Here is a 16,060-nt window from a genome sequence, read left to right as displayed (position 1 = left end):
TTTAAACGGTGGATAATTTGGAAACTCTCTCGCCGAGGGGTTAGCAGATCAACATTTGAAGTTGAGGGACTTACAACCCACGAGATAACAAATGCGACAATGAGCATTGTTAGACTTGTGCAACAAGAGTCATTTTGGAGGATATTAGATGTTTGTCAAACTATGAGAGTTTTGCAGAAGCTTTGTACCATACTACTGCACCTAATTACATATCGAATTTGTGTCCTCTCAACCCGTGTCGCGTTAAGGATGTACTGTATGTTGGAGGACGACGACAACGAGCGAATTTGGATCAAGAACGTATGCATCAAATAATCATGCGTATCGACGCCATGTCACTAAATTTCTTGTCATGGACCGCCGCATTAGAGAAGGACATTGTGGGGTGCTACTTGTTCTTGCTTCTTTAAGATTTAAGTATTGGATAATAAAAGGACATTCTGCGGTGAGAAGTGTTTTGCGAAAATGCATTTTGTGCAAATTAAGAAGCGCTAAACCCGGGACGCAGATAATGGGGCAGGTGCCTCTGAAGCGGGTTACAGTTGGAAAACCTCTGTTTTCAAGTACTGGTGAAGATTATATGGGGCCTCTCTTTGTGAAGCTTGGAAGAAGTTAAGTTAAACGCTATGTTTGTGTTTTTACGTGTTTGTGTACCAGGGCAGTTGGACATCCAGCTTACTACGCCTGTCAATTGAAATGTTAGTTTGTAACAGAAGATTTTACTGTATATCAAAGTAAATTGTTACTGATGCTGCCAGGAATATTTTATTGCTTAATACTGCTCTTCTGGCAAACTTTATTGTATTTACGTTTCTCAACGTTTCGGCTATTATGCAACAGCCTTCATCAGGAGGAAGTATCTAAGTTTAACAGTGGACACATTTGAGGCACATAAACAAAAACGCTACAAAGAAAGAAAAAGTGAAACAACGAAAAAGCGATAAGGGCGAACACACCTGCACAGTATACTTATCACTAACCGCACGTTTTTTCACGGTTTTTGGAGTGCGTAATGTCTATCGGCATAATTTTTCTCTAGCAAGTGTCGGTACACCGGTGGAAACAGAGTTTGTTTCTTGTCATTGGGTGATGACGCATGCTTATTGATGTTTAACGACTCTAAAAACATCCTCTTGTACCTATTGGACTCGCGTTCCAAAATGATCGTTCTCGTAAAGTCCACCGCATGTCCTGATTGGGTCGCATGTTGAGAAAGAGCCGTTTTATCCTCATGGTTTCTCACGTCCCTTTGGTTCTCTTTTAACCTTGTTCTTAGCGCACGGCCAGTTTCACCAATGTATACGCCGCTGCAACCACCGCAGGGAATACTGTACACCACACCCCTCGTGTCCAGCTTGTCGTGCATGCGGTCTTTTGGGTGCGATATTAAGGAACGCAGGGTGACGGCCGGACGGAAAAACTGACAGAATTCTTAACGGTTTTATCCGTCTTCCCCACCAGGGGCACCAAAAATTGTGCCACGTGTCTAGCCAGTTTATATGTTGGCGATCCTATAAACGAAACTATCGGCCGTAAAGGGACACTTGGCTTGTAAATTTTGGGCTATCCATATAGCCTGGGGGTCCGACCATCTGTACTGTGCAATTCGAAAAATTCTCTCATTGACAACACCTGTCTGTCCCTGTATAGGCGCCCAACATTCTCATTGATCCTCCGCTCTACAGCATGACATGGGTCCCGTTTTACTTCGCGGTAAGTTTCTTTGTCTCTCAACATAACATTGAGTTTGTCGTCGTAAACTTCTCCATCTAAGACAACGGTAACGTTCCCTTTGTCAGCGGGGACAATCACAATGTTTTCATCTTCACGTAACTGCTTCACAGAGACGTATTCTTCGCGTGACAAGTTGTGCTGCACACGGCGATGGCTTCTAATGCAGTTCACGACCTTGCTCTGTATCAATGACCTTACGTTGGCTGGCTGGTGAGCGATACCTTTCTCCACTGAAGCAACCACCTGTTTCCAAGGCACGTGGGATTCCGCGATCGCATAGTTCAAACCGAGGGATAGTACGTGTGATTGCCCAGGCGTGAGCGTGCGGCTAGAGAGATATATAACCCATTTCGCGTTATCCGTCGTAGGCCTTTGTTGTGTGGATTCCTTCTTGCATAACATCATTAACCGCAGTAAACCCTTGTTCTTGGCCCTTTCGTACGCCTTCGTACCGCCAATCTCGGCATAAGCGTTTATCTTTGCCCACACATCGTCTCGCAGGGTCTTTTGCATATTCTTTCGTAACCACAACATATCTTTCGCGTTTTGTTCAATTGGTAAGTGGGATGATCTTGTTCGAAGGTTTATAAATTTAAAACCAGCTCTGCGCATTATGTTTCTGTCCTCCCAAGATTTCAACGGAGGTCGAAAGCGTAGGCTATGTGGTAAGACCTTTTCCCTCAAGCAAGCATGATTAAAATGCAGATGCGCTCGATGTTTTGTACTGACCACGGCTAGACGTACATATACCTTCGTAACTGGCCCAGTATATCAGACCCATACGTGTCTTTAACTTCTTCAAATAAATCGTTACTGATGCTGCCAGGCATATTTTGTTGCTTAATACTGGACATCGAGCTTACTACGCCTGTCAATTGAAACGTTAGTTTGTAACAGAAGATTTTACTGTATATCAAAGTAAATTGTTACTGATGCTGCCAGGAATATTTTATTGCTTAATACTGCTCTTCTGGCAAACTTTATTGTATTTACGTTTCTCAACGTTTCGGCTATTATGCAACAGCCTTCATCAGGAGGAAGTATCTAAGTTTAACACAGTGGACACATTTGAGGCACATAAACAAAAACGCTACAAGAGAAAGAAAAAGTGAAACAACGAAAAAGCGATAAGGGCGAACACACCTGCACAGTATACTTATCACTAACCGCACGTTTTTTCACGGTTTTTGGGGTGCGTAATGTCTATCGGCATAATTTTTCTCCAGCAAGTGTCGGTACACCGGTGGAAACAGAGTTTGTTTCTTGTCATTGGGTGATGACGCATGCTTATTGATGTTTAACGACTCTAAAAACATCCTCTTGTACCTATCGGACTCGCGTTCCAAAATGATCGTTCTCGTAAAGTCCACCGCATGTCCTGATTGGATCGCATGTTGAGAAAGAGCCGTTTTATCCTCATGGTTTCTCACGTCCCTTTGGTGCTCTTCTAACCTTGTTCTTAGCGCACGGCCAGTTTCACCAATGTATACGCCGCTGCAACCACCGCAGGGAATACTGTAGACCACACCCCTCGTGTCGAGCTTGTCGTGCATGCGGTCTTATGGGTGCGATATTAAGGAACGCAGGGTGACGGCCGGACGTTCAAAAACCTGAATATTGAAGTCGCCAAGCAGGCGTTTTAAAGTTTCCGAAAGTTCAGAAACATACGGTAGTACAACTACACCCGCAGGTTTCCCCTCATCACTTCTCCGCGTCAAACTTAGATTATGCCGGAGAAAGGAACGAGGATAACCGTTAGCAAGAAGGGCTTTATTAACATAACACACCTCTTGCTATCGTTCAGCGTCATCAGTTATCAATGATTCGGCACGATTATGTAACGAGCGTACTACCGCCCTCTTGTGTGCGATCGGGTGCGCCAAACGAAACGACAGGTACCTATTGGAATGGGTGGGCTTGCGGTACACCCTTGTAGAGAGAGTCCCCTGATCTTCTTTTCGAACCAGAACGTCTGAAAATGACAGCTCACCCCTCGCTCGCGCTTCATTGTGAACCCGATGCTCGGTTCAATGGAGTTAAGATGCGTGAGCAGTGATTGGACGTCATCCCGTCGTACGACTACGAATGTGTCGTCCACATAACGTCTCCAAAAACTAGGAGGGTTAACAAACGTTGCCAACGCCCTCCCAGCTAACACACAACGTATTTTCTACGTTCCCAACGTTGTCGAAAGGTCGCAAACACGTGTCACACTCATATTTTATCAAAGTAAACGTCGAAAATCAGTTGGACAGTCAACGTTGGAAAGCAACGTTGTGAAAAACTATATTTCTACGTTGTGGATGCGTAAAATGCTACTGAAAAACAACGCTGTCCCCTAACGTTAGTAAGCAACATTTTTTGACGTATAAAATACGTTTAAAATTACGTAACTACAACGTTGCACGTTTACGTTGCCAAAAACCTGTTTTGCAACGTTGCGTTTAACGTTACAAAAACGTTACCAGTTTTTCTTTAGGAAAAGACCTAATTGTTACTGCTTTGCAACGTTGCAAGTAACGTAACCCAAACATTGACCATATACGTTTGGTGAAGACCTATTTATTACTGCTTTGCAACGTTGCAAGTAACGTAACCCAAACGTTGACCGTATACGTTTGGTAAAGACCTATTTATTACTGCTTTGCAACGTTGCAAGTAACGTAACACAAACGATGTAAGGCTACGTTGGGAAAGGCAAATTTCAAAACGTTCTATCAAAGTTGCTATATGGTTTCCCCCGTTTTGTTGCGTTAGTGATTTATATGTTGATAAACAACGTTGATGGCCTGTTTTCCAACCGTGGAAAGTGAGGTGTAACTTCACAAATAAACTATGTTTTGTAAGGTTTTACCAATATGTTTGATGTTTTCCAGAAAGGCTTTTCAATGTTTTCCGGAAAAATTGTTCTTCTCCTTTTTTTAAAAAAATAATGCTCTTTCATCTTACCACAATGTGATTTGGTGGTTAATAATAAATTTCTTTGTTTCTACGCATATGATAACATAATCTTAAAAAAGTCCACACTTCTTGGACCCGGATTTGTGGTTCGAACCGCATGGTGCTCGTTGATGCGTAACGTTTCGCATTCGTAATGAGATGCGTTGACTGTCGTCGGTTTGTTGTGGAAGTATATCAAATTTAATCGATGTTTTTGACAAGCATTTAATCAAAACTTTAATAAGATTGTGATGGCAATGTTGTCATCTGTGATGAGTGCTCAGTCAGTAAGTATCTTAACTAACTATTACTAAAACCTAATAAAAGCAATGTTGTGTTTTAAGGTTAGCATATAGCCTATATATATATATATATACTTTAATTGTAATGAGCATAGGTTATATTTTGAGATCTTTCTAATACAATGAAATCCCAAAGAAAGGAATACAAACGATTATGGATAAAAAAGAAGCGTGCCAAAGTTAAACAAACATCTCTTGCAAAATATGTGCTTTCATCAAGTTCAGATGATGATGAATGTGATTACTTGAATAACACACATACCACATCTCAAAGTAAAAACTGCGGTGAGAGTTCGAGGCTACAAGAAAACAACTCTAAAATACTAAAAAATTATCACAGCAAGCAAACATCTCAGACTGAACCCTCAGAGTTGTTGATATTTGTTCCAGACGATAACTTAGATGCCCCATCTTCAAGTTTTGACGAAGATATAGACAGCGAAGAACAATTAAAACATTTTTTGCGGAAATGGGTTAACACCTATCAAGTTAAACATGATGCTGTTGACAACTTGTTGAAAGGACTAATAGTCCATGGTGGTCATCCAGGGTTGCCAAAGTCTTGCAGGACGTTGATTGATACACCTAGGAGTGTTTCAATTTCCACTGTGTCAAAAATGAATTATTACAATTTTGGTTTGTCTTCTCAAATTATTGAATATTTCCAGTCCATCACTGAAGACAACGATCAAGAAGCTTTACAATTGGTTTTAAACATTGATGGCCTTCCACTTTTTAAAAGTTCCAACAAATGTTTCTGGCCAATCCTTGCCAGTTTATGCAATGTTAACCAGTTTACTGTGTTTCCTGTGGCAATTGCATTTGGAAATTCAAAGCCTGCTGACTTAGAATTTATTCAAAACACTGTTAATGAAATTCTACATTTAACTAAAAATGGCTTGCAGATAAATGGAACAACCAAACAGTTAAAGTTACATTCTGTAGTTTGTGATGCACCAGCAAGGAGCATGGTGAAGGCAACAAAGCTTTATTCTGGCTATCAAGGTTGTGACAAATGTACACTGCATGGTGTATGGTGCGGTAGAGTAACTTTTCCAGGAACTAAGTTTGAATTGCGCACAAATGCCTCTTTCAGAAATCGCACATACAAGGAACATCACCATGGTATTTCACCATTTTGCTCTCTTCCCATTGATATGATCAAGGCCTTTCCGGTTGACTATATGCATCAAGCATGTTTAGGTGTGATGAAAAAGTTATTGCTCACTTGGTTAAGGGGGTCTAAAACTGTTAAAATTTCTGCCCATCAATCTAATGAAATCAGTGCTAGATTAAACAACATGAAGAGTTGCATTCCACGGTGTTTTGCTCGTAGGCCTCGTTCACTTTTAGAAGTTGATCGATGGAAAGCGACAGAGTTCAGACAATTTCTGTTGTACACTGGGAAAATAGCACTCAAGAACATTCTGAGAGATGAACTGTATGCACATTTTTTGTGCTTAAGTGTGGCTGTGAATATACTTTTGTCCCCACATCTTGTTAGAAGTCATGTGGAATTTGCACAAAGCTTGTTAGTACGATTTGTAGATGAATGTGAAACCTTGTATGGCAAGGAGTTTATGGTTTATAATGTGCATTGTCTCCTTCACCTTGGTGACGAGGCCAAGTGTTATGGTTCTCTTGATAATTGTAGTGCTTTTGTTTTTGAAAGTTACATGCAACGCCTCAAGCGAATGGTGCGATCAGGTACCAATCCACTTGCACAAGTAGTAAAACGTCTCCACGAAATGGGCATTACACATCCCATTTACAATTTTAATGGCACTGAAGTTTCTACCAGTCCACCTGATAATGCATATGTTCTCAATTTTGGAAAAACTGATGCAAAGTGCGTTTTGGTTACTGTTAAAAGTGGTAAAGGTGTTTATCAGTGTCAAGTTTATTCTAGTTTACAGCCCCTCTTTAGAAGCCCATGTAGTTCTTTCTGTATTGGTGTGTATAAAAGTAATATCAATGAATCTCAAATCATTTATCTAGCAGAGAATCAGCTAAAATGTAAAGCTATTGTTTTAAAAAACACATCAGCTGTGATATTTATGACTGTAGTTCATAGTTATAAAATTTGACCTTGGTCATTTGTCTTTCAGAAAATGTATGCTGTTGTAGAGTTTATTAATGAAGGTTCTGTTGCAGTTGTGGCTTCCAAATGGATAGTTAATGAAGAAAATGTAAGTGAACTTGTTCGTATATAAAATATAGTATATTGGTGTTTTGAAACCATTTGTTGGCAAGTTATATATATATTTAGGTAGGAAAATAAAAGTAGTTTTTGACTTGCAGAGGCTTGCTGTGTACTGGCCACCAGGCAATGTGGCAAAAAAGGTAAAAAATGGAGAAAATGCTATGGAGGATATTTGGTCCAAATACCCAGTTAGAGTGTTGGCCTATGCAGGTAAAATCATAAATTAGTTTAGTTCCTATAATAGGTATTTAACAATGAGTGGTATAGGAACATACGAAAAGGCATCACTAATGTGCCGTCGATCAGAGGAGACATCGAATATAGAGAGCGAGGATGAGGTTGTCAGAAAAAGGCAAAAAAAATTGGACCAAGGCAGAAGTAAAAATTATATGCCAAAAAGTACTTTATTAACTTGAGTTGTTTGATCTAATGTATTTCAGGGTTGCAACTTGACAACACTGAAGCAGAAGAAGTATTGTGCAGTGGTAGATTTGTTGCAACCATATTTTTTCAGGATATAAAATACATACATTTTGCAGAAGCAGCTGGTTCTTCTGTGCCTCAGTCACCAACTGACCAACATCATGAGGGAACAGATTCTATTGATAACACTGGTAATTTGATGTGTTAAACCGTTGGTGGTGTTTTGTAAAATATTTGTAAATGTGATTCAAACTGCTGTATTGTACAGAGATTGCTGATTCTCATGTGCCCCAGCAACAAAATGAAGAAGACAATGAAAGTTTTTCTGACAATACAGGTGTTTTCAGTGTTTGAAGGCATTCTTGAATTTAAGGTATTATACCATTGTGTTCAACCTTTTCTTTAGAAAAGTTGGATTGGTTAGTAGCAAATATCAGGAAAATTCACAACATTTTGCAAACCAAATCAACCAAAATGGAAAAAGTGAATGATATCTGTGAATGTGTAACAGAACCCATTCGCTTGTTAAGTGATTTTAATTTACTGGAAGTAAAGTTGATGGACAAAAGTTTTCGAACTAAGCTGGTATTGACTTGTTTCATTGGCAAAATTTTTTTTCCAACTGTTTGTTTGTGGTATTTAGATTCGCAATCTGTGTGGTGTAGGAGGAAAGAACATGGGAGACATGCTCCGAAGGTGCATGCGTCTTATTGGAACCATGGGGCTGTGGTCCAAATTTAGTTATAAGGGCCGCAAAGGCAAGGAACCCTTTTGCAGCACAGTGATGTGCAAAGTTATCATTAGTAGGTTTTTATTGTACTTGTTTTTTAATGGCAGTTGTTTCAAAAATACATTTTTTGCAGAAGCACATATAAAAACGTTCAAAGAGGCAACAGTGCGACAAATGGAGTATGTGATTATGGAATTTTTGAAGCATGCCCCACACAAGAAGGGTGGGTCAAAGCACATTGTAAGTTTCATTGGCTATTTGAACAAGTGCATTTCAATAATGCTAAAAATACTGTCATCATCAGCTGAAGATGTGTATCAAAATATTTTTTCATCTTTCAGGAATTGGACTGCTCCACAAGCAGCGTGGATACTCTACCGTTGCTATCCGACTCAGAATAAAACGACTGTGTTTAAAAAATAAATTCCCCTCTTGGTAGAAACGTGTGGTTTAAAGGGACAAAGAAGTGATTTTAAAACGTCTATATTACGTTTGTGACGAACGTACAGTTTGAGTAGTATAAGTTTGTCTGCAGTACGTAATGCACAAACGTTGCCAATACGGTGTGCAAAGATGTCCGTAATACGTTAGTAAGCAACGTTTTGTACAACGTTCTACAGACGTCTTTGGGAGTCTACACTTTTACGTATATAAAACGTTCGACTGCACGCAATAATGACGTTGTTGGTAACTCAAAATAAACGTTGCGAGGACGTAATTGTGCTAGCTGGGCTGTTCTCAACCGATTCCATGGCAATGTTCGCGACCACAACGGAAAGTGGGGATCCCATAGCAGTACCAAAAATTTGTTTGTAAAATTTACCTCTAAAGGCAAGGTAGGTTGCATCCAGGCACAACTCAAGGCAATGCACAATGTCCGACAAGGGCCACGAGCAACGTTGTTCCAATGTCTCGTCCATGCGTAATCTCTCCGCTGCTTCGTCCACCGCTAGCTTTACCGGTACGTTGGTAAACAAGGAAACCACATCAAAAGACACCATTTCCTCTTCTTCATGCACACACAGCTCTTTTATCTGCTTAACAAAACTGACAGAATTCTTAACGGTTTTATCCGTCTTCCCCACCAGGGGCACCAAAAATTGTGCCACGAGTCTAGCCAGATTATATGTTAGCGATCCTATAAACGAAACTATCGGCCGTAAAGGGACACCTGGCTTGTGAATTTTGGGCAATCCATATAGCCTGGGGGTCCGACCATTTACATGGATTATCAACATAAAGCATGGAAACGGTTGCATGCGATATTACAACAACGATGATGTACAAGGAATGATAAAACGGAATATGTTGTTAATATCTAATTGACACGTTGACATAATTCTATGGAAGAAGTGGCATCCGAAACACACAAAATATAATAATAAGTAGTGTCGACGTCATATTTGCAATTATTATGTTTCGTTTTTCTGGCATCAACCGTTTTTTCAATAACGTCGGATAATTATCACGCTGTAAACCAAGTTTAACTCATTTAAGGCGAACGTGCTATTCGTTCGTTGACACTTCCAGCAACAAGCCGCATTTTCAAATGAATCACGTGGTAATCCGAACTCAAATAACCCGGTATGCATTTTCTATGCAGGCCACATGTCTTTTGCGTAAAAAAGATACGAAGGAACAGAGGACAAAGGACATGTAGGACAAAGACTTTTTGTACGCGTTGTTTGTAACGTGTTATTGTTAATCCTCGTGCGCTTGTTTATTATGTATTAAACTGATCGATTGACTTTGGGTTTGATAGCAGCCTTTTTATCAGTAGTCAGATACACGGCAGTGTTATTATTTGTGTAGACGTTTTAGGTAACGCCCTACAAATACCATGATAATAACAAACATGCAAAATGGTAAAGTTTTCGCTACTAACATAAAAAATGTAAGGATTTGTGGAATAAATTCGGTTCGGTATAATTGCTTTCCTGTTATTTACGATTTCAAGCCTTTATCAAAACTGGTGAAAGTATTTATGTCTGTCAATAATGTCTGTCAATAATTGTGAATTAATACGACGTTGCCTTGGTAACCAACGACGCAATGTTAATTCTCGTCACTTTAAACCTCCACAACAATTTATTCGCATTTCACTTTCATCATAGAACTCATTATTCCGCCATTTGAGTTTTTCCAGAAATACCAACTCATAGTGTTGTAAGCAGTAGAAGTTCTCGACCACGGACCATTGAGGTAGGCATATCCACAAGCCCGATACCACCAAGCTCCACCTTCAGTCACAGCACAATGAATCCTTAGATACCTGCAATTATAATTAAGTCAACAACTCTGTGTTACAACTTATTTAAACTCAGTTAAAACTTGTTTTTAACTAAAACTTTAACGCAACCGCCTGTTTCAGAGCAATTGATTTTTACAATTGTTGATTTAGGGTAGGCGGTTAACTTTATCAACGAAAATCAACTATTTGAGGAAATGCATTTCATCCATTTTAAAACAACTCGATTTGAAATATAATTAGACACGTTGTATCATTATTATTCACGCATCATTGTCTCTGTTGCGTGTTGAAAATCTCATCCCGTTTAGACTGTGGGACCCAGTCATGGAATCTGATATATTCCCCGAATATCCGGATATAGTAATTGTGTAAGAACTTCCTTCATCGCCAATGCTGAAAGTACTGAAAACAACAATGTCATAATGTTTAATTTAATGCAAAGTAATTTAAATAACAACGGATAATTTGTTGTTTAAATCAATCCGCTTACATTGGTTTGTTGCTCATGGAAATGATTGTTAGAAATAAAACCCTTTATGACGTAATAAACGACATGTGTCATACATTGTGTTTCCACAATGTTCACAAACGACTTTCCAACTTTAAGTTCACAAACGACTGGAGGTCCATTTTTAAGCAACCTGAAACCTGTTCCATTTAAATAAGATGTCAATCAAGCATGCGATGCTGACATTGCAAGATGTATTTGAAATATCTTACAGGAGAAGCAAAAGTTGGAGATGAGTTTTTGCCGAGACTATTCTGTAACCCGCATTTAACTATGTTGTTTGTGACAGAGTTTCTTAATATTTCTGAACATACGTCACTGGCAGGGGACGTGTGCCTCGGTTAAACGTTGATTTAAGGCGATTACAAAGCTTTATTGTAGCTGAAGAACAAAGCGGATCAATCTAACTTTCCAGTCAAGATGCAACGTTTTGGCAAAGGTCAGTACTTGGCACTCAAGATTTTACCACAAGGAGTTGGGCAACAACGACCGCATAAACTCATCTGGGCAACAGACTTTCCTGCAACACTGCAACTATCGCCTAAGGCAGTGGTTCTTAACTTTTTTCTCTCATTTCCCACTTCCAGTGTAAACGGAATCTTTATTTCCCACTGGTATTTACATTTTTTAACTAAGAATTTAATTATTGTATTTTCGCTATATCTGTTATACTTTTTTAACTTTTTCTACCGCATGACATTACCAATTACCAATAAGTGTACAACACACAGTGAATACATATCATCATATTTCTTTTCCGACTACTATTGTGTATTTCGGTGCCGACTAATTATCCACCTACAACCTTTAAATTTCCCACCGGATAAGAACCACTGGCCTAAGGAATTAACCCTGCAGGCCAATGCACCCATTTTCTTGCATAGAGACCCAACAATATCCAATCAACCACGCAACGACCAGCAGCTAACCCAAGGGGTGGGCAAAGAGAACACAGAGTGTTTACATTATACAACTTATACACTGACAATCAAGTTGCGCCAGCGTCTTACACGTCGCGATTACGGGATTTTTGTTGCCTCATTCAAAACATTGGGAGCAGAGCATGTTGGGCAGAAAATCGAAATTTCAAACCCTGGATTATGCAGGTGTTAGCTGGAGAATATAATAATCTTTTTTTCCCATATATCGATGCGGGACACAGCACTAATATTCACTGGATTGCTGCCACCAATAGTCAAACGGTTTGGTCGTGGTTAATTTCGCTTGAACTGTCATCCAGATGCCTACGCTTCAGAAGATTTGGAATCAAGCAAAAGAAAATTTTCTGCAGCCACATTCTCTAAGCGCAAAAAGGTGGCGTTCGACCCAATCCGAGCCCCACTGAGCTCAGTCACGGCAATCCGCGACCAAGCGATCGCGCAAACCTCAAGAGCGGTGATGTGGGGTCGTTACGAGTTGATTACCATCCCTATGTGTGTGCGGTATCTAAACTTTTTATTTCATAATTATTCCGAACCGAGTAAATGCATTGAAACACAGCAAGAATATTCTGTGTTGCTTCAAACTTAAATCCCGAATTTTGTGAATCTGACGTAATAAGGGGGGTATTTCCCTAATGTCTTTTAAAATTTTGTTAGTTATGACGACCTGGCAGCGTCGAGTAAATTATCGTTGGAACAATGGCATTAAATTGAAAACGTTAAATACGTCATAGTCTTACCTATACTCGGCAAATCCTTGAGCTCCGGAAAAATCCTGAAGGTCAACACGAAGACGACATCTTGTGGACGCACTGGCGATTTGATGCAGTTTCTCCAAACCTGATAAAATTTGTTGGTTGTAATAATATTGCTGAAAACACTGGAATTTAAATTGGATTAACTGATACTGTTATATTGGCACTAGGATTGTTACGAAGCTTGCTTGAAACGTTTTGCTTGGTAAGCCTGTATATTTAACTCGGTGTGCGCAAGTTGTAACACTCAGTAAATGTTCAGTTGATGCATTAAATTCAAAACCAACTATTATTCAAAATTTAACAGCAGTTGTAAGTTTGTATTTAAACTTGTAAGACGTTTAGTTAAGGATTGCTTTATTGGAATACAAACCCATCCAAAATTCTTTTGTTAGATCCCCAAACCCATTTTTGTAATCCACCCAATCTCTATCGAAACTCAAAGATCCATCATAACGACGCTGGAACACCTGGTATTTATCATAACCAAGGTAAGATGTTCAGACAACAACTTTACATGTAAACGTCCACCGAACGCTTCCCAACAATTAAACTTAGGATACAGTTTCAGCCTCGAGAGGCAAACTTACCAGCCAAGCTCCACCATCCATGTCGCAATATCCCTGGAAAGTCAGAGGAGAAGTTAAATTGTAGACTCCGCTTACGTTAAGGCCGTTTTGTAACGCGTCCTTGCAGGTTGGAAACGAACCTAGGTTTCGAACACCATGAACATTGTTATTAAATTGCATTCCTTTCATCCAAAAAGAACCAAACACAAAACTACAAAATCTTACCTTTTTCGCAATGTGATCCACTGTATCCGTGGGCACATGAACAATTGTAGGAAGTTTTTGTATCCATGCAAGTTCCATTGTTCTGGCAAATACCAGGATTTTGTGCACAGAAATCTGGATCTAAAAAGGAATCAAGTTTCATGATCTGAATTTGCATTCTTACTCCCAGGGAAGAGTTGACTTCACGGCCCTACACACACACAGGTGATTGATGTTTAAAAGTGGGTTTTATTTAGTCCGTATTTCAATGATATTGACAGTCAGGCACGCGAGGCATTTTCGTTTAGCTGGTTGTCATGTAGGACAGCATGTGGCATCCTCAAATTAATGACATTAAATTTTCTCTTTTTTTCTACTGACCGGTTACAAATGAATCACGGACTCAAACCGTTCGCGGCTCGGATGTTGGAATCCCTGTATTTGTATATTGTAAAAACAAAGTCAAACTTACAACAATCAATGCCATCTCCGGTGTAGTTTGCGTTGCAAGAACATTGAAAACTGCCGACGGTGTTGATGCAAGTGGCATGCTGATGACAGTTGTGCATTACATTCGCGCATTCGTTTATGTCTGAATATGATAATTACGATCAATTTCAGTGGACTGTTACATACTGAGTGGCATTTAGCTCCGAAGTAAACGCGAGGCATGAACTTCATTAAGAACAGCACATTCAACACGGCTATAAGTGAAATTTCGTAAGGCCGAAAATTCAGAACTATCAAATATTCTGCTGCTTAAACATGAAAAACATTACAACTTGAAATAATTAACATTTTCTTCCTGTTGGTTGACGTCAGCTAAGAATATATAGTCGCCAGAATCAATATGAGTTGTAGCGTATTATTTTTAAGCAGAATTCACCCCGCATTTTCCATTCTTTTGCGATTTACCTGGCACATTTCTCTTAGTTCCAAATATTCCAGCTTTCAGGGCAATTTCTTACCTATTTCACAGTCTGACCCAATCAACCCGGGGTTGCAAGAACAATGTTGGTCGTTAACTCCAGACAAACATTCACCGTTGTTAGAACAAGTTCTCAAACAATCTTCATCTGAAACATTGATTGGAAAACAAGCGTTATTTCATTTATCACTTCTTTTCACTTTCAATCCCTGTTTATCTGTTAGAAGGATTTTTGTTAACTTACGAGTGAACGAAAAGTATTGACTTGATGAACCACACGATTTGCTGGTTACACCACCCTTGGTCGAACTAATAAATGAGCGTCTTCCGTTTCTTGAATAAAACGTCACGTATCCTCCACTTCCTGAAAATATTCATGATTGATTCAAACAAACCACAAAGTGTTAATTACACCAACTTACGCGACAAGATACCAGCGTGAATGGCAGAGGCACAAACCGAGGAATTCTTGTTGTACGAATTTGTTCCACAGACGTAGTTGGACGAACAACCAGGTGGACAAAATACATCAGTTACAGAAAACTCACTGTTTCCTGTCGTGCTGCATTTCACTATATTTACATAAATAGTAGTTATTTATTCTAACCAAAACGCTACCCGGAGCATAGCTTACTTTCAAATGTGTACGACCATTTTGCAAACGAACAAGATTTGCTTCTCACTCCGTTCCTGTCCAATCCTTTATATTCATGTATTGGATCACTTTTGTATACTTCAAAGTAGCCTCCATCATCTTTACAAAAATATTTGGGTTGAGTTCATATCAAAGAAAATCCGGTAAACATGCCAGGGTACTGTCACTGTAACTTACTGTCCATCAGTCCTGCATGCATTGCAGCCAGACAAAGGGGACCAGAGGCGTAATCATCACTTCCACACAAATCCGAATATTGTCTCAAGCAGTTGGGTGGGCAGATTACTTTTGAAATTGAGTGATTTAAATCTGATAACTTTGTGTCACACGTTGCTGTTGAAACGAAATATTTAGTAGACTTACAAGCAGTAGGCTACATAAAAATTTTAATTTGAAACGCAGCTTACCTATCAACGAATTGCATTGATTCTTGCATTGCAGATAACAAAGCAGGAAAGCTTGCAAATAATACTTTAACATCATTGTTACATAAATTGAAAGATCATGCGCTACAAGTAAACAAGAAATTTAAAGGTATAAAGCAAATTAAAAATCGCAATAATAATAGTTTTATCACGTATATATTATTCCGAAAATGGGTTTGCGATGTTTTTTTTCTCTCAAAAATATTCCCTTGTTTATTAAAAGCTCTGTACAGTGAGTTCAAAACTTCGTATCTATTGGCAAAACCTTAACCTTCTGATATCTGTTAATTTGTTTCAATAAGCTTTAACCGTTATTTACAATTGTTTATAAAGATGACGAAACGACTAAATCATTTACAGATGACATTATGATTTTAATTTAATGAACTCCGGCTGAAATTGTTGATGATTATCACCAATTTGTGACAGGCGCTGTGTGCATAACCATTACAGCAAGACACCTGAACTGGAGAGATTTCTAATTAAACCAGA

At 39.2% G+C, this 16,060-nt stretch overlaps 2 protein-coding genes across 2 annotated transcripts; one reads left to right on the top strand and one right to left on the bottom strand.

Moving 5' to 3' along the window:
* The first annotated feature begins 5,533 nt into the window (after window positions 1-5,533).
* On the top strand, window positions 5,534-8,733 carry LOC145895794 (uncharacterized). Its single transcript, XM_082984578.1, has 7 exons — window positions 5,534-6,874; window positions 7,085-7,165; window positions 7,278-7,389; window positions 7,620-7,793; window positions 7,871-7,939; window positions 8,466-8,572; window positions 8,674-8,733. The coding sequence occupies exons 1-7, from the start codon at window positions 5,594-5,596 to the stop codon at window positions 8,731-8,733; spliced, it is 1,884 nt and encodes a 627-aa protein (XP_082840704.1). The 5' UTR covers window positions 5,534-5,593.
* Window positions 8,734-10,420: 1,687 nt separating this feature from the next.
* On the bottom strand, window positions 10,421-15,645 carry LOC145895793 (uncharacterized). The gene is made up of 10 exons (XM_082984577.1): window positions 15,551-15,645; window positions 15,321-15,476; window positions 15,123-15,242; window positions 14,907-15,060; window positions 14,733-14,848; window positions 14,529-14,636; window positions 14,033-14,152; window positions 13,582-13,701; window positions 12,773-12,872; window positions 10,421-10,604 (listed from the first exon to the last, which is right to left on the bottom strand). The coding sequence occupies exons 1-10, from the start codon at window positions 15,624-15,626 to the stop codon at window positions 10,421-10,423; spliced, it is 1,254 nt and encodes a 417-aa protein (XP_082840703.1). The 5' UTR covers window positions 15,627-15,645.
* Between the last annotated feature and the right edge of the window lie 415 nt (window positions 15,646-16,060).

Source organism: Ascidia mentula, chromosome 3 (assembly GCF_947561715.1).
Source record: "Ascidia mentula chromosome 3, kaAscMent1.1, whole genome shotgun sequence".
Taxonomy (NCBI): domain Eukaryota; kingdom Metazoa; phylum Chordata; class Ascidiacea; order Phlebobranchia; family Ascidiidae; genus Ascidia; species Ascidia mentula.
The sequence above is the reverse complement of the archived record's forward strand: the minus strand, read 5'-3'. Positions and strand labels throughout refer to the sequence as shown.